The following is a 20,041-nucleotide window of genomic DNA, read 5'->3' as shown; positions in this document are numbered from 1 at the left end:
GGAATAGGTCTTGAGGACGATGTATAGTGATGGCCAGTTTTACAAAATAATCAAGAGATTCCAAGTCGATTCTCTTGATACATTCTCCGATTATTTGTTTGTAATCGATCTTAGAGACCAGTGATGATGTTGTTGGTGAGGTTTTAAAAGTATTGAACAGTTTGATCATGGAAATTGACTTTGAGGATGTGTTCAACAAGAACTTTGTGATGTCTGGGAATGATTCTCTACTTCTCTTGAATCGGATAAACTCGATTAGCACATACTTGATGGTGCCACCGGGCTCGCAAAATTTGGTGATGAGTCCACATAGTCCGTTCGTGCTGAACAAGTCTTCCATCCAGGTCGGATTGAACTTGCCAATTATCTTCCTGGCCGTGTCAAAGTCGGATAAGAACAGAGCAGTATCAAGTGCACCTTGGCAATCGATATTGAACCTAGAGTTGAAAAGAATCATGTCTATGACCTCTATGTTTCTTGCGTTTATAGCATCGCTGAGTACATCTTTAAAGGTGCACTTGATGTTTGGGTGTGCCATCAATCTCTCCAACAACTCCATGTTCAATATCGTATCACGTACACGATTGATCTCAAGTGTATTTGTGATTGGTCTGTCTTTAGAGTAGTCCATGATGTAGTTGACTATATCCAAATGACCTGTATTTAGTGCACAGTCAAGTCCTGCAAGGGGACTCAAATCAGAATCCAAGGCTGACGAGAGGATGTCATGGATCTTGATAAACATTGCAAGTTTGCCACAACAGGCTGCCATATATAATTTTTGTATTGTGATACTCTCAAGTGGAATGTGACCAATGATGTAATCAAAGTGTTGCGTATCTCCTGCCATCAGAACCTTATCAATTAGGTTGCTAATATCCAAATGATTACCACTTATTAGTTGATCCAGACATGTATCGACCATGTACCTTATAAGTGATGTGTTTTTGGAATTGACTGCTGAACTAAAAATTTCTCCTTGGCATCCTCTAGTCAACAAATTGTTATTGTACAATAGTTGAAACATCTCCAATGCCCATGGGTTTGTGATCCAACCACTTATCATTGAGTTATCACAAGTCTTTAGCTCATTGGTTGGACTTATTAGACCAAGTTGAATGAGCTTTCGCATGAATGATGGGTGTCTGACCATTCTTAAACTGTCATTGGAGACAAAGAGTGATCTGTTGACAATACTACTGTTGCAACTGATCGTTAGATACTGGTCCAACATGTACTCCCATAATGGATTGGTGCAATGTGACAGTTTGTCAAATAGGTCACCTAGGTATCCAACTCGATTGTCATCGCCGTTGATTGGAATGCTCATGTTGGGGTTGTCCAGTAGGATGGCCAATGCTCGCTTGTCACAGTTGGCCAGTGCTTGAAGAAGTAGAATTTCATTGAATGGATATGAGCTGGCAAGAGGCATATATGATTGAATGAACCATTCAGTTGCACCATAATTGATATATTGAAACAAGCTATCATTATTTCGCAACTGTCTACCCTTCATAACCTTGCCAACCATCTTTCTCTTATGAATGAAGTTTACCATTCCAAGGATGTGGCCACATAATGTCTTATCCATGAATACCTCGTGGATCAATGTCTCCATATATGGCGATGCCATCTTGATGGTTGAATTATGTGTTGGATCGTGTGATGGTCTTTGGAGAAAGTATGAGTGACTGATATACTGATTAATTGATTGTAATTTTACTTACCTTGGGCGGGTGATCTGTTGCTGGATTGTTTGTAGCTTGGCTAGACATAGGTTGATCACGTGTATGTATGAACTCTTATATAGTACATGTTGGATGATTCTTGATTGTTGTAATGTGGACATGTTGTTGAATGTCTCTGAGTTGAAATAATACTCTAATGAGTGATAGTTATTCCTATTGGATGCCATGATCAACGTTTGGAGATTGATTGGTAGTTGTGGTGGCATTGAGTGATTATGATGATGATGATGAGATTGACGTGACATCACCTCTACAATCTTGTCATTGATGAATGCCTCGACGATCACGGCGTGTTTTTGAGTGGTATCCAATTTGAACAGTCCTAGGATGTATTCAATCACATTGATTGACTTGTTGGACATTGCCATCAAACATATGTCCGGGTCATTCCTGATGTAATCGAAATGATTGAGCACCATCTTGATGGGATCCAGTGATGTTGCATTGGTAATAAGGTCCTTGACGGCTTTCTTGATTGGGTTGACGTGGTCCTCCTGGAACTTGAACTCTCCAAACAATATTGACATTGTCTCCATACAACCATATCTAATAGCGTAACAAACAGATTGTATGTTATAGGATATGCCAAATTGCTGATGTATCCTTTGCATTACAGTTGCCGGCACACCTGCTGAAATGTATGCAAATCCCATATACTCTTGTGAACTGTAGCAATCCATGAATTTGCAAGCTATTTCAGGAGTGATGAAACTTCCTGGTTTGCCAATTGCGCCCACTATATCTCTGATTGGATGTCCTTTTAACGGTTGACGTTGGACGCGTGGACTGACTAGCAACTCAATCATTGGCAATGACATACTCTTGAAATCGATATCCTCCAAATCATTGATCTGATCAAATAATAACTCGACCATAGTTAGATCATTGTTGAGTATTGCTGCACGTAGTAAAATGGTGCCAGTGCCAAGGCCAGGGCCAAAGCCTATCTTGTCCAACTCCCTCTGCATGTAGTTCTCGAGGCTTTGGTCTAGGATGCCTTTCCCAAAATGATTGGTGATATAGTAGTTGACGAATGAGAGTGGACCTTTCTTGGCGGCCGCTATGACTGCTAGTGCGAAAGATTGTGAATATATATAATGGGTCTTGGTGTTGGGAAATGCTTGGCATAGCAGTTCAAACATTGGCACGTTGCTTTTCGAGCAACATTGACGCATCGATTGTCCGAATGAGGGAGGTAGATCATATGAGCTTAAATTGGAGAGTGAGGGCCAATTGTTGAGCAAATACTTGACACTTTCAAACTGGTTGCAGCTAACTGCGTGTAGCAGGATCGATTCGCACAATGGCTTGATGGGGAACAGCATGTCGAACTCCTTGTGTAGGACACGGAGCATGTCTACACTGATGCCATGCCGTCCTTTGAATGACATTGATAGTTGGGGGTCGGTGTAGTTGGAAGGGTCCAGTACGATGTTATTGAGTAGCAATCTAACAAACTGTAGATTGTCCGTTTCAATGGCGAATGGAAGGAGCTTCAGTGTAGTTGGGGACAGAGGTCCGGCAATGTCAAAGTATCTAAGGAGTAGGTCTACATTGGCATGCTCTATGATGGGCTCCAATAACTTGTCCATGGGATTCCAATATCCAACGATCATATTGTTATCGTTTGTTAATAATAAATGATATATTGCCTCTTTGTTATTGTACTTGGCAGCACATGTCAACAATGTATCGTTGATCGGATGTTTATGTATGTGTGAGGATGAGGCCAACGACTTTGCCAATGCCATTGACACTTGATCATATGACTTGATGAACCATTGAGTTGCATTGTACTTTAACATCTCTTCGAGATCACCATTATAAAGTAGTTGTTTACCCTTTATAGTTGATTTGATGTTGTTTGTGTTGGATCTAATCCATCTTTGGTGTAATGCTTCGATATGATTAACGATCAATCTGCATATTACTTGATTATGGAAGACCAAGTTAAATGGGTTACCATTTGTGTTTGTATTCTTGTAGTTGTTGTTGTTATTATTGCACATTGTATGTTGGATGATTGAAAGAAAGTAGTTTAGTCTGATTGATCAATGGTTGGGGGGGGGACAGTTATTGATCAAAGTGGTGGGAACATTGGATGGAGGAGGGGGGGGCATCGACATTAAGATCTTGTGTAACTAAGGAGTTGGAAAGTGCCCACAGAGACTCTCTCTCACCTTCATTCAACTCTGCCACCTCAAGTCTAACAAATATATATATAAATCAACAAATCAACATTCAAACAAACAAAGATCGAGAGAGATATAGAAAGGAAGAAACAAAATGAACAACACATTGAGTGACCCTATTGATGCAGATGGTAATAGACTGTACTTCTGTAGACATGAGGTTTGCTCAAGGAATGGCAATCCAAATAATAATGTGTTGATGCCAGCGGTGGGCTTTTCAAATAGTAGGAATAGACGTGATCATGAGAAGGACGCAATTCATCATCTATGCAGTACAGAGTGCACCCAGAGCAATGTATGCAAGAGGGGCAATGTCGCGCCAGACCAACGAATATTCCGATGTTACCACAGTGGTTGCGATCGCTGGTTCCCAACAAAGCGTTCACTAAATGTACACCTGGAAAAGATTGGCAAGAAAGACCATCCACGTTGTAATGAGCCAGACAACCGATGGCAATGTCAATATCCACCATGCAAAGCATACATATTGCAAACACATGATTCAAGTATGTAGTAGTAGTTGTAGTTACTAGTTGGAAGTTGTTATTTCATTGAATAACTAACTAACTCATTCATCATTCATTCATCCATTCATTAAATTATGAACAGAGATTGAAGTATTGATAAATAATGAATGGTCGTCAGAGGAGGAACAGGAGGAGGTAGATGAGAATCAAACAGTCAAACATACAACAAAGCCACTTATATTACTGGGGAAGAGACAAAGAGATGAAGAAGAAGAAGAAAGGACTCAACAACAATATTATAGCGATGACTAATGTACATTACAATGGAAAGAAGGAGAAGAATAATACAGACTTCGAAGTCGCTCTATTTATTGGACTCACTCATTATGGTTGTCTAGTGTCTGTCTTCATAATGGTGGAGACGATTGAGTGTCACGATATGTTCCAATCAACATCTTCCTATTGCTTGCTTGGTTTGTGGCCATTCCAGTGGTGTTGCTCGACGTTGTTGTGGCTGGTGCCGGTGCTGTCGTTGTAGTATTATCCACAACATTGCCATTGTTGTTGTTGTTGTTATCGCCAGTTGTTATATCCTCCTTATGATTTGGATATATATTGTTGCTGTTGTTGTTGTGGTTGACGTTGTTGTTGCTGTTGCGGTGGAGGTGGAGTGATGTTAAGTGGAGGCAACATATCAAAGCCCTTTGGAGGCTGATGAAGATGCTGTTGTTGTTGTTGTTGATATGATTGTTGATGTTGGTTGTGTAGATAGTGTTGAGGTATAAAGGGAGGTGTGTTTGGTGACAGTGGCGTGGAGGATAGTTGTGGGAAGTTGTTGTTGCTGTTGGACGAGTTGGAGGAGATTGGCTTGTTGGGCGATACATGTTGTGTGTGAGCTCTGGATGTTGGCGGTGATGTCCTTGAGAATGAGTCATTCCTCGATCTGTTCTTTGATGTTGACGACGAAGATGACGTGGACTTGTATGATGCTCCGCCGCCACCATTGTAAGACGATGTTGGCGGTGATTGGTTCATGTGGCCAGACAATGTAAAGGGATGCTGCTGAGGAGATTGATACTTGGGTCCATATCCATAGCTACCTCCAGGGGCACCACCAGAACTATTCTGGAGGTATGAGTCGCCGCTGGAGAATCCATGTCGGGGCGGTGAGTTCTTGATCGTGTAGTTGCCATGGAAGCCACCCGAGGGTGGCGATTGGAACATGTTCTGTCGGTGATCGTACGGACTGAACGAGATCATGTCGTCGTAGTGTGACTGAGCGTCGCCTGTAATTGAGAAAGCTGGAGGGATGCCCCATGGCATCGACGAAGCGTGCTGCTGCTGTTGCTGCTGCGAGTGCCATCCGCCTTGCTGGTCGCCAAGCTGTATCGAGCCAAAGCCCGAGTTCATGTCGTCGATCTTCCAACCGTGAGGGTTGGGCGCCATCCTGGACTGGATAGGGCTGTGTGTGAGCGGGTTGGACGAAGACGACGACGACTGCTGGGGAGTGAGCTGGGGTGTCTGTTGCTGCGATGGTAAAAGCTGTTCGATCGGGAACAGCATCTCGTTCTCTGATGAGGAAAGGTTCCAGTTGTTGTTCATCGATGACGAATCAGCTGCGTTAGGGCTGACAGTATCGATCATAAGATGAGGTATGTTGAACTGAGGAGAGTGTGGCATGAGTGGTGAGTTGGGTATTGGTGGTGAGTTCTGCTGCATGTACTGCTGCTGCTGCTGCTGCTGATGTTGTTGTTGATGTTGTTGCATCTGTTGTTGTTGGTGTTGATGTCTGAGCTTGGATTGATGCGTTTGGTTCTGGAACTGCTCGCCATAACTATGTGATCGGAAACGATTGGAGCCCAGATGATCAAGGTGCATTCGAGGTGGCAAGTATTGGTAGCCGTAGGACATTGAGTTGTCAACGGGCGGCGCCAGTCCTGACTGTGATCGCTTCCTCTGTGGTGAGTTCATCGGATACATTGGAGGCTTATCATCATATTGATCATCAGGGTTGTTGCTGTTGTTGTTGTTCGAGTTATTGTTGGGGATAATGTTGGGATTGTTGTTGGGGTTGTTGGCGTTGGCCTTGTCTGCAGAGTTTGGCGCATCACTCTTTGATCGACCCCTCCTTGATGATTGCTGCTGTTGTTGTTGCTGTTGCTGTTGGTACATGCCCTGGTCTGATCCCCAGGAACCAAAGTACGGCGACATTGAGCTGCTGTTGTATAGTGGACTGTAGGGTACGGGTGGGAACATGTTGGACGGAACGCCAAACAGTGAGGGGCTCTGGCCCAGTGCTAGATGCGCCGACTGTGAAGATGAGTATGGCGCACTGAACATGCCACGTGGCGAGTATGATTCGGGATATCCGTTGAACTGGTCGGTCTGAATTGGATGCTTGAATGAGAGACCTGGCATGCCGCGTGACTTGTTGAAACTGCCGCTTCCACCATTGTAGGCATAGTGATTGTGATTGTGATTCGATATTGGCTTGGGTGCTGTTGACATGTACTGCTGCTGTTGTTGCTGTTGCTGTTGTTGTTGTACTTGTTGTTGCTGTTGCTGTAATAGTGGTCTCTTTGATGGATCGGGTATGAATGGACCGAGGAATTGTGAGCCAGTGATGAATGGATGATCCTTGGCTTGCATTGGAGACCATCTCTCGTTCGGATCCATCTTAAGCAGGCCAGATATAAAGTCAGTGAACACTATCCTATTATGCTTCTCTGTCTCTAGCTCCTCAGGTGTCAGATTCTTCTTGAATGAATAGTTCTGAATGATCTCTGGTAGTGTCTTATAGTTGAAGTATTTCTTTGATGGTTGTAATGTCTTGTTCGTGTCCTGTGGATGGTGGGGATTTGTCAGTCAGTCGCGTCCACACACTCGCTAGCTCACTCAATCAATCAATCAATCACATGACATACCCTTGAGTACTCCTCGTCGGTCTTGAGAGTGTAACAGTATTTGCCATTATCGAATGTTCGCCTAAAGTACTCTTGTGTGTTCTTGCCTTTGTCCAGCAGGTCGTTGGGGAACATGCCACGCATGTCAATGATTCGCGACACTTGGTTATACTCTGATGTGCCTGGAAACAGTGGCAGGCCGAGGAACAGCTCGGCAGAGATGCACCCCAGCGACCACATGTCTATCGAGCCAGTATAACCAACGCCCAGCAACACCTCTGGCGATCGATAGTGGCGAGACTGAATGTAAGGATACACCGTCTGGCTCTCATAACACGCTGATCCAAAGTCGATAAGCTTGATGTTTGGGTTGTTGACGCTGTAGGGATGGGGAGGGGAGGGGAGGGGAGTCAGTCACGTGATCGACCAGTGGCAACGACAATGGTGAACGTACCTCTGTAACAATATGTTCTCTGGCTTTAGGTCGCAGTGGATCATGTTGGCTTTGGATAGGACGATCAGTGAGTCTAGGATCTGAATGAGGAACACCTGTATGAGTTTGATCGATAGGCCTTTGTATGAGTTCTGTTTGATCAACTCAAACAAGTTGATGCTCAGCAACTCCATGACGATACACAGATGATTCTTAAACATGAATGAATCCTGTAGGCGTAGTATGTTTGACTTGTTCTCAGGGTCGTATTGTACGTTCAGCTGAACGTAATGTTTGATTGATTGAGTGATTGAGTGTTAGCCAAACTGATTGATTGAATGAGATCATTCAAGATATGGTCTTACCTTCCTCAGCATCTCAATCTCAAGCTTGCCCTGTTGATAGTATGCTGCCTTGTTCTTTAATATCTTAACTGCAACAAGTTCATTGGTGTCTAGGTTCTGACACTTGACAACCTGACCAAATGTGCCCTGTCCAAGTGAATCGATCACCTTGTATCTGATTAATTGATTGATTGATTGATTGATTGATTGATTGATTGATTGATTGATTGATTGATTGAGATGGAGTTAGTCCATATGCCTGTGATTGATGATGTCCAGTCATCATCACATACCTCTGGTTATACTCTGATCCAATGATGTCATTGACGTAGATGATAAAGTCCGAGTTCTCATTGTCGAATCCGTCGTTGAGGACACCTTTGGAGGGCTGTGTCAACACTCTTCTAGGGTTGAGGGTGGATGTGTACGAGAAGTCGGGATTGCTCTGTCTGTATAGTTGTAGCAGGTAGCTAGTTGACATGATGATGGGCTACACAATACAACACAACACAATACAATATTGTTAGCGCGCGATGGTTGGTTTGGACGAATGAGCAAGAGAGTAGCAACTACTTACACCTCGATGATTGGTCAATGGCTTCTTGCCATCGGACGATGTCTTTTGCTGCTGCTGCTCCTGCTTGGGTAGTGATACATGATAGCTGAATGCATAGTCGTGGAGGATGGTGATGCCCTTGCCACCTCCGATGCTTAAGTTTCTCGAATGTGATCGATAGTGGAGCTTTGATTGTCCTGTATTTTGTTGTTGTATTTGTTGTTGTTGTTGCTGTTGTTGTTGTTGAAGGGGAGGAGTCGACGTTGACAATGAACCGGCAGTTGCCGTTTGTGCGGACATAGCGTAGGTGAGTGATTGATCAAGCACTCACTCACTCAAGGTGATATATTGCCCCTGTCGGTAGTAGTAGATAGATTGATGGTAATAGGATGGATGGTTGGAGTTCTACCTTGAGTGCTGTGCTGTGTCGTCGTCGTTCATTCAAATAGGTGTCCGTCGTGTCGTGTCGTGTCGCGTGATGTAATACTATGTGTATATCTGTGTATTCTAAGAAGATGATGATGGTTCTCACCTATATATATATATAATAATGTAGTAGTAACAAAGATAAATAAATATATATGTATTCGTTCGCTTCTTTTTAAATTGATGATGATAATAATGATTTTAATTTATGTTGTTGTTGTTGTTGATGTTATTACTAAGGGATGCAAAGCAGGGGGACAGAGAGACACTCAACTCTACTCTTCTCAGTGTAATTAAAAAAAATCAACTTGATAGTTTGGTTGTGTGTGTGTGGTTGTGGTGGGATTGATACAGTGTGTTCAAGTCCGACTTTGATTCAATTCAAATTAGTTGAATGATTCTAGATTGATTGATTGATTGATTGTTTGATTGGTTATGGGGTAGAGAGAGAGAGAGAGAGAGAGAGAACAGGTCTTTATAAATCAAGATATGATATATCATATCTATATCAATGTTGGAATAGATACCTTAATAATGAGATGAGATCTGATATAAGTTGTATTGTAGATGTGTTGATAATCAAATTATTATTTTAAAGTCAACTGACATCATATCCATCATTCATCAACCTATCATACCTCAATCCATGATAATGTACTTGTCCAACCCTGCCAGACATTGCATCCTCATGGACCTAGTTTGACCAATCAATCATTGAACTACAAAGTGTCTTTCAAATCGACACAACACCACGCACCACTTATCAATCGATCAATCGTGAATTGCCACCTGAACAACCAACAAGTACAACAGGTACAACAGGTACAACAGGTACAGGTACATCCAAACAAATGAGTACATCTTCACCTTCTTCCACTGGTAGTGGAGGCGGAGGAGGTGGCAGTGGCAGTGGAGGAAAGTCACACCATCAAGGAGGTGGAAGAAATAGAGATAATAGAGACAGAGATAGAGATAGAGACAGAGACAACAAAGATAGAGATAGAGATAGGGATAGGGATAGAGATAGAGATAGAGGTGGCAGGGATAGAACAAGAGACAGAGACAGAGATAGAGATAGAGATAGAGACAGGGATAGAGATGTATGTTATGTTAAGAGCTGGTATGCAAAGGCCGACTGAATGATAATCTATTGACACATGCGCATACACATACATAGCATGACAATGACATAGCTACCAAGTCGATACTTACAAAGAATAGAACATCAATACCGACCGGCTCAGTAGTGGGAACAGGTTCACCAAAGAGGTTGACTGTGGATTCACTGTCCAATGACAACAACAACAACAATGCTCAGCTTTCACCTTCGATGCTACTTCAAAAGACACAGTCTACATCTCAACAGGATAATAGTAGTAGTGGCGCAGTAACAACAACACAACATCATCAACATCAAAACCAACATCAACAACAACAACTTGCAGAAGACAGACTATCACTGAGTAGTGGGCCTCCCACTCACGTCATCTACTCCTCAATCAGTATCCTTTCATCAAAGTTCAAGTTAAGCACTGATAGTGCACTTAAAGTAAGTCTGGTGGTCCACCATGGATGTATCCTTTGACTGATTGACCGACTGTCTGACTGATCGATCGTTACCACATCTCTTAGTTGTTGACAAAAGACGATAGCTTCATGGTGATTGGTGTGTTGGGCGGACAGTCCAGTGGCAAGTCCACCATCCTATCATCATTGATCACTCAACAACCGAATCAATATCCATTCGAAGTGCAGACTGAGGCCAACTTCTGTCTTGGTAGTCACCAGACCAGGGGTATCGACTTCTACATCACCCCCGAGCGATTCATCTATCTTGACACACAAGTAAGAGACAGTCCACATATGATGGTCATTCATTCATTCACTTACGCTTCATCCTCTTCCTCATCCAGCCACTACAAAGTATATCGATCGTCTGTGAGATGATTGAGAAGACACCAAATAACTTTGTATCGCATGAGCATCATCACCATGTACAGTGTCTAAAGTTGATAGTATTCATGCTGAGCGTATGCAACGTTGTCTTGGTAGTCCAGGAGAGCAAGGCCATTGACGTTCCTCTCTGTAATCTAATCCGTACTGCTCTCATGCTAAAGGTATATATTTTATTGTCCACATCATATCACTCAATCACCCAATCAATCAATCACTTTATTAACCATTGGTGATCACAATCCAAATGAGTAGAATAGAGTACCAGACGTTACCAATCCAGTATCCACCAATGACATTGAATCACATGAATATTTATCCAAGCTTGTCTTTGTATTTAATAAGCTGTCAGAGTTTGACTTTGATATCAGCTCATTGGACAAGCCATTATCATTACTGATGGGAACCAAACTGAAAGAGTCACAGCAGTCGATCGATAGTAAGTGTCTCCTCGACTGGATGGATGGATGTGTGGAGTGGCGAGTGACTGTGGACTAACAATTATTCATTATGTAGCATTCGCTGTGCCAGATAGGTTCATTTATGGCAGTAACATTAGTGAGGCCAATGATTCCAGCCAACAACCTCAACAACAAGCAGCATCTGGTACGATCAATATCCAGCAGGGAAATTATAATGACTCGATAGAACAGTTGCGTAGACGATTGTTGTTGCTAAGGCCATCAACAAAGTTCACCAAGCAGATTGGTGAGCGTGAATGGCTGGAGAACTGCACCAGATTATGGGACTTTATTCAGGACTACGAGTATATTGAGAGTTACAGCAAACTACTTCAAACAAAGAAATACAGATAGTTCTAGGTTAATGGACCAATGTAAGAGTAAGGGTCCTTGGTGGGAGGCTTCTCTTTAAGATGAAGCTCTCTCACATTTATTGGATGATGGGGGAAGGAGGGTCCAACCTTGGTAGGTTGATATATTTGATGGAGTGGACGATGGGTACGGACACTGTTGAAGATTGATTATGTTGGAATGGATGGATGGTTTGATTGTTTGATAGTTTGATTGATGAATTGTACAATGATGCCTCCAAGCATGACAACTTGATTATGAAGTGACTTGACTTGTGATCACTTCTCACTAGTGCTCGCGAGCGAACTACCCAAGAGACTGACTATCTCTGGGATGGCTTTAGATGATCATCCACTCTGACTTGACCTGATCTGATCTGATCTGGATGGTCGGTAACTTGACTTTGAACTTTGATTGATATTTACATATTCGTGTCCACTCAACTGTAGACCTTGACAACGGGATATAATGTACATGGGTGGCTACGATATGGTACAGTACTTGGGTTACTAGTTTAGAGTGAGCCCGCCTCTACAACTTGAACCATTCTGAACCATGAGTACTCTCTTGTCCTCTCCTCAGTACTCTCTGGTAGAGGAGTGAGTTGGAATCCATCAGAACGATTCAATTTGTTTGGAGTGACCTCCATTCTCTGGCTCTCTTGTGTAGGTGAGCCACTTCCCACCGCCAACAACTGGTCAATTGATCTTCCTATTATATGTATAATGTTAATAAGTGATTTTGGTCTTGCATAATCTAATCATACATACTTAACAATGACATTGTCTCTGACTTTATGGTCGATCACACTTATAATAGAAAGTTATAAGTTATTTGGTTATAGATAAGAGTTAGATAGAGTCAACAAACAAGAGTTGTTTAGAATTAGAGATGGAGGGAAGAAAGAAAGAGATATGGAGAAAGTAGGACTAAATGAAATGGTTCTCAATCCATGGAGGGTTCTTATCAAGATCACATCCCACCATCCATCCACCCCTCTTGCTAGCACCATTCACTCACCAAAGACCACTCACTCTTGGATATACATAATGGGCACTGATGATGGATGAATGTGCTTCATGGAGAAGTGGGAGTCGTAGAGTGGGGTGTGAGTTGTCAGAAGTAATTGATCACATGATCCAGGGGTACTTGGTGTGTAAGTCAATTGTCATTGGCATTCTGTGTGTGTGTATGTGTGATGATGGAGGAAGCAATTTGTGTGTTTGATGATGTAGTAGTATCTCAAAGAGGTGTGTATGTAGCATGGATTATAATAAATCAATATCATTATCTAAATAATAATTGGATATGTTGAATATTGTGTGAGTATATTGGTGATGGAGAATGTGTCGATTGGATAATGTACACACTATCATGGATTATTATTGAATGATTGGTTGATTGACTAATCCTTGCAATTCATCCCACATATTCTACCACCATGCATTGGCATGCCCCTTATACAAGAGGTATACCGGTCTCCAAGGACACTCCTCTGATACAATAGCCCGGTCGTATAATATTCGATACGAATCGAAACCTTTTAAAGATTGAAGAGTTGAAGAGTGAGTGAGGGATGGCGTGGTTCCACATCCAACCGACGTCCTCCGGGTATTTATAATTAAATTAAACTGGGGGCATGTGTGTTCATCGACTCTGCATCGCCAAACTGATTGGTGGAGAAGGATGCCGGTTGGTTCGTGGGGAGAATGACATCTGACAGTTCCACTTTGATCAATCAATCATCCAAGTGTGACATTGTTTGTGTGAGTGTGGACATGTCCCCTGTTTAAGTTTGATCACCCAGTATTACTCTAAGGTGTAATCCGATGACCAATTGATTGATTGATTGATTTGATTGATTGGTTGGTTGGCAGTTGTAGAGGTAGTGGTAGTACAATGACACTTCTATGTTTGACGGACAATTGACAATGGGCTAAGGGCTCTTCATGCCAAGCTTCTCCTGAATACTATTGACTATTGATGAAGGTGATGATGATGGTGATTGTTGTAGGCCAAGTATGCTGGCAAGTTGAGTCTGCTCTTGGACACTATGTAGTAATAATAATCGGTTAACATAATGTCCAATCAATATCTACTATCGATCTATCAACTAATCAATCAATCAATACTTACTGAGATATACCATCGGTGAATATTATATCAAAGCATGGAATGAAGTTCTTGAGTTGATTGCTACTCTTTAAGGTTGAATGTGCTTCAAGTCGGTTGCGTTTGATCTTGGTCAACACCTTTGTGCCCAGCACCCTGTCCTGTTGATCCAACAAATATCTATCTCTTACAACTTCAATCTTTACCTCTGTGTATTTCCCGATTGTAGACGACGCTTGGTTGAGGTAAGGGGTGTCAGTTAGTACTGGCGGAAGTAGTAAATGACCATGAAGTACATACCATATGATTGTAAACCTTCCTCACTCTTATCAGTACTGATTGCATCAAGGTTGTTACCAAGTATATGATTGATATTCAAGTGTTGAGGTATGATTGATTGACCAGCAGCACCAGACGACTTGTTTGCAACTTTGATGTTGTGCCTAAGTTGATTGGTGATTACTAATGAACAGTTTGAATCCTTGACTAGTGAGTGAATGCATGCCAGTGAGTCTGTGAGCCATGAGTACACTGCCTGTCCATTGCCATCAAGTTGTTCGAATGGGATCAGACCAGCCAGACTGTCAATGACGATCATGTTAAAGAGTCGTTGTTTGAGTGACCGTGAGATCATCGTGACCACATCCTCAGCATACTTGGGCTGTGATACGAAGCAACGAGATAGGTCAACACCCAGCTTCATTGCCCATTTGGCATCGAATGAGTTCTCCGTGTCGATAAAGAGCACTGCGGCATTGGGTGATAGCCTTTGAGTGGCGGCCAAAAGATGTAGTGATAGACTTGTCTTGCCAGATGAGCTCTCGCCACATATCTCTGTCATGTGTCCAAGTGGAATGCCACCAATGCCAAGCTTAAAGTCCAAAGACACGATACCCGATGGTATCACACTGATCTTCTCCAATCCACTAAAGTCATACCATGACTTATTATAAGAGCTATAATCATTATTGTTTTGTTCATCATCCTCTTCATCATCCTCATCATCATCTTCATCAACAGTTTCCAAAGGTCTTCTTTTTCTATTGTTTGTTGTTGTTGTTGTGATGTGATTGCCAGCTCTTCGTTTGAAGTGTAGGTTGGTATTGGTTACAGTACCATATAATACAATTGATGATGGTGATGATCTGTGACACTCTATGCCAAACAATGATGATGATGTACAACGAGGATAACGTATCGTTGCAAGTTGCATCAGTGTCCTTGACACAAGTCTTTTGGTAACCATCAACATGTCTCTGTCTCTCTCTCTGTATCACGTCCTATGATGTTCCCAAACTCAAACAATGAGCAAATGTTATTGAAACATTGGACTGGTGTGTTTGACGCATTACAAAGTTGTCTTCTAAGAAAAGAGAACTTGTCATCTCATTGTTTATCTTTGATTGTTTGGAGGTGTTGTTTGATGAGAAGGACGACACCCTTCTCATCGCACAACGGGTAATTTCTCGCCAGTGGTGATAAATGTACGGATACTATTCGAAGTAAGAGATACGTCTAGGCATACATTGCGTATGATTGCGACATCTCTTTGAGACAAACCGAAGGTTTGTTTGAGGTATGTTTAGGTAACTGATTTGAAATAACCCATTCAATCATCATTATAAACTTCACTATCCTCTGATCTTATTGTGGGATTGGAGTACTCCCACAAAGTATCCTCCATTCAACAATATTCATCAGTACAGTTCCTACTTGTATCCATTTTATTTCCAAAAACGGATACCATCACTCACACTCAATCACTCACCAACCAATCAATCAAATATTAATATTAATAATAATAAATATTATTTAATTCTAATACTACAACTGGTAATATGTTGATCAATAGTATTGGATCTTATCGGTGATGGTAGTCCTACACAGTGGACATACCTTGAGTACATTGGAGCATGTGTCACACAGGCATCGATGCTTGCATGGCAGCAGCACGATGTTGATTGACCTGTCCACACACACCAGACACAACACCGTCTCCTCCTTCTCCTTTTGCAGCTTCAGCAGTTGCTTTTGAAGCAGCTGTTGCTTGGCCGAACCAACTTCTCTCAGACCTGTGTGATGGAACTCTTCCAACTTCTCAAGGTCCTCCATTGCCAATTCTTTCAGGTCTTCGCCCAGTATATGTCCAAGCTTGACGTGATACTTGTTGCCAAACTTCTTCTCCAACAGATCACTTGCATCATTCTCTGCCTTGGACTCTATCTGTATCTTATTAATCTGTTCCATCATCATCAGGTTCTCCTTCTTCAATGCTGCGATCTGTGATTCAAACAATGACTTGGCTTCCAAACTCTGAAAGTTGTTGTGTTGTTAGTATTGCAACTATGCATGGACCCCATGCTCATGTATATTATTCATTATACATACCCTTCGAACCATCTCTGCCAACTCCTTTCCATTGGTACTTGTGATTGATGATGTCTTTTGTTGCTCCCTGATCTCGACTTTGAGCGCGTGGATGATGTCTTCTTTCTCCTTGACGACGGCGTTCAGTTTGTTGATCGACTCTTGTGCTTTGGTCTTGCGTGACTGCTCCTTCTTGTGACTGAACTCAAGCTTGGCCAGATCTCTCTCCAACTGCTCGTATTTGGTCTTCTCGATAAACACGCTCTGGTTGGCCTCGGTGTGAGCAACCTTTGTCTGCTGCAGCTCGTTGGACAACAGCTGCTTCTGCTTCTGCTCGAGCTCGAGCATCGCCAGTGCGTTCTGCAGCTGTGATTCAAGATGCTTTGGATGGTGTTTGTAATCGATGGTTATGGTTTCGGTGGAGTTTGGTTGGAGTGGAGGTGTGGCAGCTCCCAGTTGTTGTTGTTGAGTGTTATGTACATTAGGGGAGTTGGTCGATGTTGCCAATGTTGTTGATGTTGTTGTGGATGTTGATGTACTCGTCGTGGAGATTGGTCCTGGCGTGTTTGGTGTCGATACTGAAGTGATGGCAGGCGAGGCCATAGCCGGTGATTGCTCGGGCGGCGGTGGCGGCAGCAGACTCTTAAGATCCAGCGTGCACATGTCACTGTATATCACGCCGGACGAGCAGCCGCCATAAACTATCATGTCGTCCGTGTCCACCAGATTACTTGTGTGATGGAATCGTGTGAAGAGGTTCAGGCCAGCGATGGATGGCTGTGGGATCCACGTCCAGGTGTCAACGTCGAGCACGTGAACGTCGTTGAGGAAGTTGGTCTCATTGCAGCCACCATGCACAACGATGTATTTTCCAAAGCTGACAGAGGTGTGGCCATTGCGCGCGGGAGGACTGATGCCCTTGGGCTTGACCTTGTTCCAAATGTAGTCCTTGGTGTCCAGAACATAGATGTCATTGTATGATCGCTTGCCATTGTATCCACCAAATATAACAATGCTCTCTGTGTCCTTTATGAGGTTGGCTGTGTGGCCTGACAGACCACCGGGTCCAACACCCTTGATCGTTGGCTTTATCCATCTGATCGTGTCGTTTTGACTGCGAGGCAGTTCCAACACGTAGGGATTGCTCATGTATTTGCCAGAGTGACTGCCACCAAACAACAGCATCTTATCCATGCCTCCCGAAGTGCTGGGAACATATGTGCACGAGTGTCCTGCACGTACATCAGGTTCAACCTTTGAATCAAAGTGGAATGTACTCCATGACATTGTTGCTGCAAAAGTGATCGAGTGAAGATGATGTTAGTCATGTTCTATCAATCAATGAATGAATGAATGAATGAATGACATACGAAGATTCAAACAATATAGGTCGTTGAGGTACTTCTTGCCATTCCTGCCACCAAACAACATGACGCGTTGGTTGTCGACCAGGGTCGTTGAGTGACCGTATCGAGATGATGGTGCCTTGCCAATTGTGTGCGCCTCATTCCAAACACTGGTGGTGGAATCATATACACAGATGTTTGAATAGAGTGACTCGCCCTGTCCACCAAACACATATATCCTTCGTCCTACACTGATGCTGGCGTGACCCCATCGTGCCTCTATCGAGAAGTGACCTCCTCCGACCTTTGCACCCGATGAGAAAGTGATCCTATTCGCTCTAATTATAATGCGAGATTCCTGTTGCTGTTTCCTCTCGACTGTTTGCAGTTGTACTAGTATTAGAATTAAGAGTAAGTAATCATTGTTCATTGTTGTTGTTCTTGTTGTTGTTGTTGTGTAGTACACTTGCACATACTCTCAGCCATCTGTGTGATGCAAGCAAACTACTGCTTGTCTGTCTGTCTGTTAAACTGAGCTGGCTGCGACACAACTGATAATCTATCAAATGTGTTGTGTCCTGATATTATAAATTAACAAATAATAATATAATTATATTATTATATATTATATATTATTATATAATATGTATATGTATGTATGTATGAATTATTGAGATACAGAGTTTGAATGAATGAATGAGTATCGTCTCTCTCACAGTCACACACACAAACACATCAGCAACTCAAGAAGTTGCCAAAACCAAGAGTTTCAGACCATAATGTTGAAAAAGAATGATTTTATTATCAATTCGGGTTTGAAGGGTTGTGCAGACTCGTGTTGGTCGATGTAAGGTGATGGTGGGGAGGTGCATTGATGGGTATACAGAGGACCAAGATATTTGTCGGGATTATACAATCAGATGATCATGAAATAAATAATAAACAAGGACCTTACACTTTTATAATTATTAAATGTTGGAGTGAGACAACTTGAAAGAGACAAAGACTCAGATCAGATTCAACTTGGCACCAGTCTAGTTGGAGACAGAGACTCTGGGTCAAGCTAGTACAGCGTGATGATTGCCAGCCTCAGGACAGACCTTCGGCACATCTAGAGCGTGTCTTCTTTGAGGAGAGATACATGGAAAAGGCCGAGGAGCTGGCCAACCTGATTGTCCACACAATCCTTGGTATGCTTGCAGTGTCCGCCAAGGCTACCACCAGCGTCAGAACCTCCATGGTCGGCCGTCTGTCAAGTTGGAAGTCTCCAATTGAGAGAGGGGCTCTGTGCTTTGGTCTGGTCAGTGCCTTGTATGATCAGTACTCCGGTGAAGTAGTTAGTCGTACCACTCGCAGGTTGAGAAAGTACTCATTGATTGAATGATGCTCTGTCAGTCGACTGACCAACGGGCGGGCGCAGGTCTAATGTTCACGTCCAACAATAGTGCTTAAGGTTTCCCTTACCCTACCCTACCCTTGCCCTTACCCTACCCTTACCCTACTCTTGTTTTTGGAGAAAGAGTTACTTTTATTGATAACCTGGACACAAATAAGATGTTGGGCGTCTTGGAGTTCAAGATGGACGTGGACTATTGTTGAATAGAAGTCCATCTGATGTCAATCATCGAAACCAATATGTAATTGGGCCACGACGAGGCTTGTGCAGCTAAGGCTTGAGTTCTTGATATCAGCAGTACACAAGAGCATGGCCCACTTGCCCAGGGTTGACAAGGATACTAGAAGGCCATGAATTGTGGGTCTTACAGCTGTCATACTTCCAGCTACCAATGACGACGTTGGAAACTGTGATGCTGCTACTCATAGTCACAATGAATGAACTTGTCATCAGATGTGATTGATTGTTAGTGAACTGGTGGTTGTGTATGCATGCGATTCCTATATAGACTATACCAATCAGTGTAGTACTTACCTCTTTGTCTGTGTTGCACAGGGTTATCGATGTGCTCATTGTTGATTGACATCTCATTAAATGACACCATTGCTATTGAAAGTGAATGGACTACACTCTGTTGTTCTTCACTTTAGTTTGATGAATAGTGAATGATTGAACGAGATTGAGTGTTAAGATCAAGTTGCCAATGAGTGATGATGAGTAATGGGTGAGTGATTGATAGGGTAATCCATCATGATGGATGTCAATCAGTGTGCGTGTCTTTGATTTTGAAATTGAAGGCGCCAAATCCCTTGCTTTGTGAACATCACTACCTACCACACCCCTTCAAAGAACCAACCACCTTGGTTGGACAAATAACCCATTAATGATGTGTAAGATGAGGCCTTCTCAGTTTAAATAGATCATTGATTTAATAGTCTATTCGTGATGATCACCTACAGGTACATTCTACAGTTAAGTCGGTACTA

The 20,041-nt window shown here is 42.7% G+C and overlaps 8 protein-coding genes across 8 annotated transcripts; 2 read left to right on the top strand and 6 right to left on the bottom strand.

Annotated features, from left to right (window-relative positions):
• Positions 1-90: 90 nt before the first annotated feature.
• On the bottom strand, positions 91-772 carry SAMD00019534_004090 (hypothetical protein; the record flags this gene model as incomplete). The annotated part of the gene is made up of 2 exons (XM_012903842.1): positions 91-109; positions 267-772. The coding sequence occupies 2 exons, from the start codon at positions 770-772 to the stop codon at positions 91-93; spliced, it is 525 nt and encodes a 174-aa protein (XP_012759296.1).
• Positions 773-1,605: 833 nt separating this feature from the next.
• On the bottom strand, positions 1,606-3,499 carry SAMD00019534_004080 (hypothetical protein; the record flags this gene model as incomplete). Its single annotated transcript, XM_012903841.1, has 4 exons — positions 1,606-1,633; positions 1,728-2,294; positions 2,406-2,505; positions 2,569-3,499. The coding sequence occupies 4 exons, from the start codon at positions 3,497-3,499 to the stop codon at positions 1,606-1,608; spliced, it is 1,626 nt and encodes a 541-aa protein (XP_012759295.1).
• Positions 3,500-5,004: 1,505 nt separating this feature from the next.
• SAMD00019534_004070 (hypothetical protein) lies at positions 5,005-8,943 on the bottom strand (the record flags this gene model as incomplete). Its single annotated transcript, XM_012903840.1, has 6 exons — positions 5,005-7,248; positions 7,332-7,689; positions 7,765-8,024; positions 8,109-8,262; positions 8,381-8,577; positions 8,665-8,943. The coding sequence occupies 6 exons, from the start codon at positions 8,941-8,943 to the stop codon at positions 5,005-5,007; spliced, it is 3,492 nt and encodes a 1,163-aa protein (XP_012759294.1).
• Positions 8,944-9,920: 977 nt separating this feature from the next.
• Positions 9,921-11,837, top strand: SAMD00019534_004060 (hypothetical protein; the record flags this gene model as incomplete). Its single annotated transcript, XM_012903839.1, has 6 exons — positions 9,921-10,169; positions 10,247-10,618; positions 10,702-10,914; positions 10,983-11,186; positions 11,278-11,461; positions 11,539-11,837. The coding sequence occupies 6 exons, from the start codon at positions 9,921-9,923 to the stop codon at positions 11,835-11,837; spliced, it is 1,521 nt and encodes a 506-aa protein (XP_012759293.1).
• Positions 11,838-12,348: 511 nt separating this feature from the next.
• SAMD00019534_004050 (hypothetical protein) lies at positions 12,349-12,617 on the bottom strand (the record flags this gene model as incomplete). Its single annotated transcript, XM_012903838.1, has 2 exons — positions 12,349-12,545; positions 12,605-12,617. The coding sequence occupies 2 exons, from the start codon at positions 12,615-12,617 to the stop codon at positions 12,349-12,351; spliced, it is 210 nt and encodes a 69-aa protein (XP_012759292.1).
• Positions 12,618-13,773: 1,156 nt separating this feature from the next.
• On the bottom strand, positions 13,774-15,198 carry SAMD00019534_004040 (hypothetical protein; the record flags this gene model as incomplete). Its single annotated transcript, XM_012903837.1, has 3 exons — positions 13,774-13,885; positions 13,971-14,181; positions 14,247-15,198. Coding segments are annotated over 3 exons (1,275 nt in total), but the record flags the coding sequence as incomplete, so codon positions are not given.
• A 572-nt stretch (positions 15,199-15,770) lies between these two features.
• Positions 15,771-18,145, bottom strand: SAMD00019534_004030 (hypothetical protein; the record flags this gene model as incomplete). Its single annotated transcript, XM_012903836.1, has 5 exons — positions 15,771-15,776; positions 15,843-16,259; positions 16,335-17,605; positions 17,684-18,052; positions 18,136-18,145. 5 exons carry the CDS (start codon positions 18,143-18,145, stop codon positions 15,771-15,773), a joined length of 2,073 nt encoding a protein of 690 aa, XP_012759290.1.
• Positions 18,146-18,800: 655 nt separating this feature from the next.
• On the top strand, positions 18,801-19,043 carry SAMD00019534_004020 (hypothetical protein; the record flags this gene model as incomplete). The annotated part of the gene is made up of 1 exon (XM_012903835.1): positions 18,801-19,043. One exon carries the CDS (start codon positions 18,801-18,803, stop codon positions 19,041-19,043), a length of 243 nt encoding a protein of 80 aa, XP_012759289.1.
• Between the last annotated feature and the right edge of the window lie 998 nt (positions 19,044-20,041).

Source organism: Acytostelium subglobosum, assembly GCF_000787575.1.
Source record: "Acytostelium subglobosum LB1 DNA, scaffold: scaffold1, whole genome shotgun sequence".
Lineage (NCBI taxonomy): Eukaryota > Evosea > Eumycetozoa > Acytosteliales > Acytosteliaceae > Acytostelium > Acytostelium subglobosum.
This window is presented reverse-complemented; position numbering and strand designations above follow the sequence as displayed.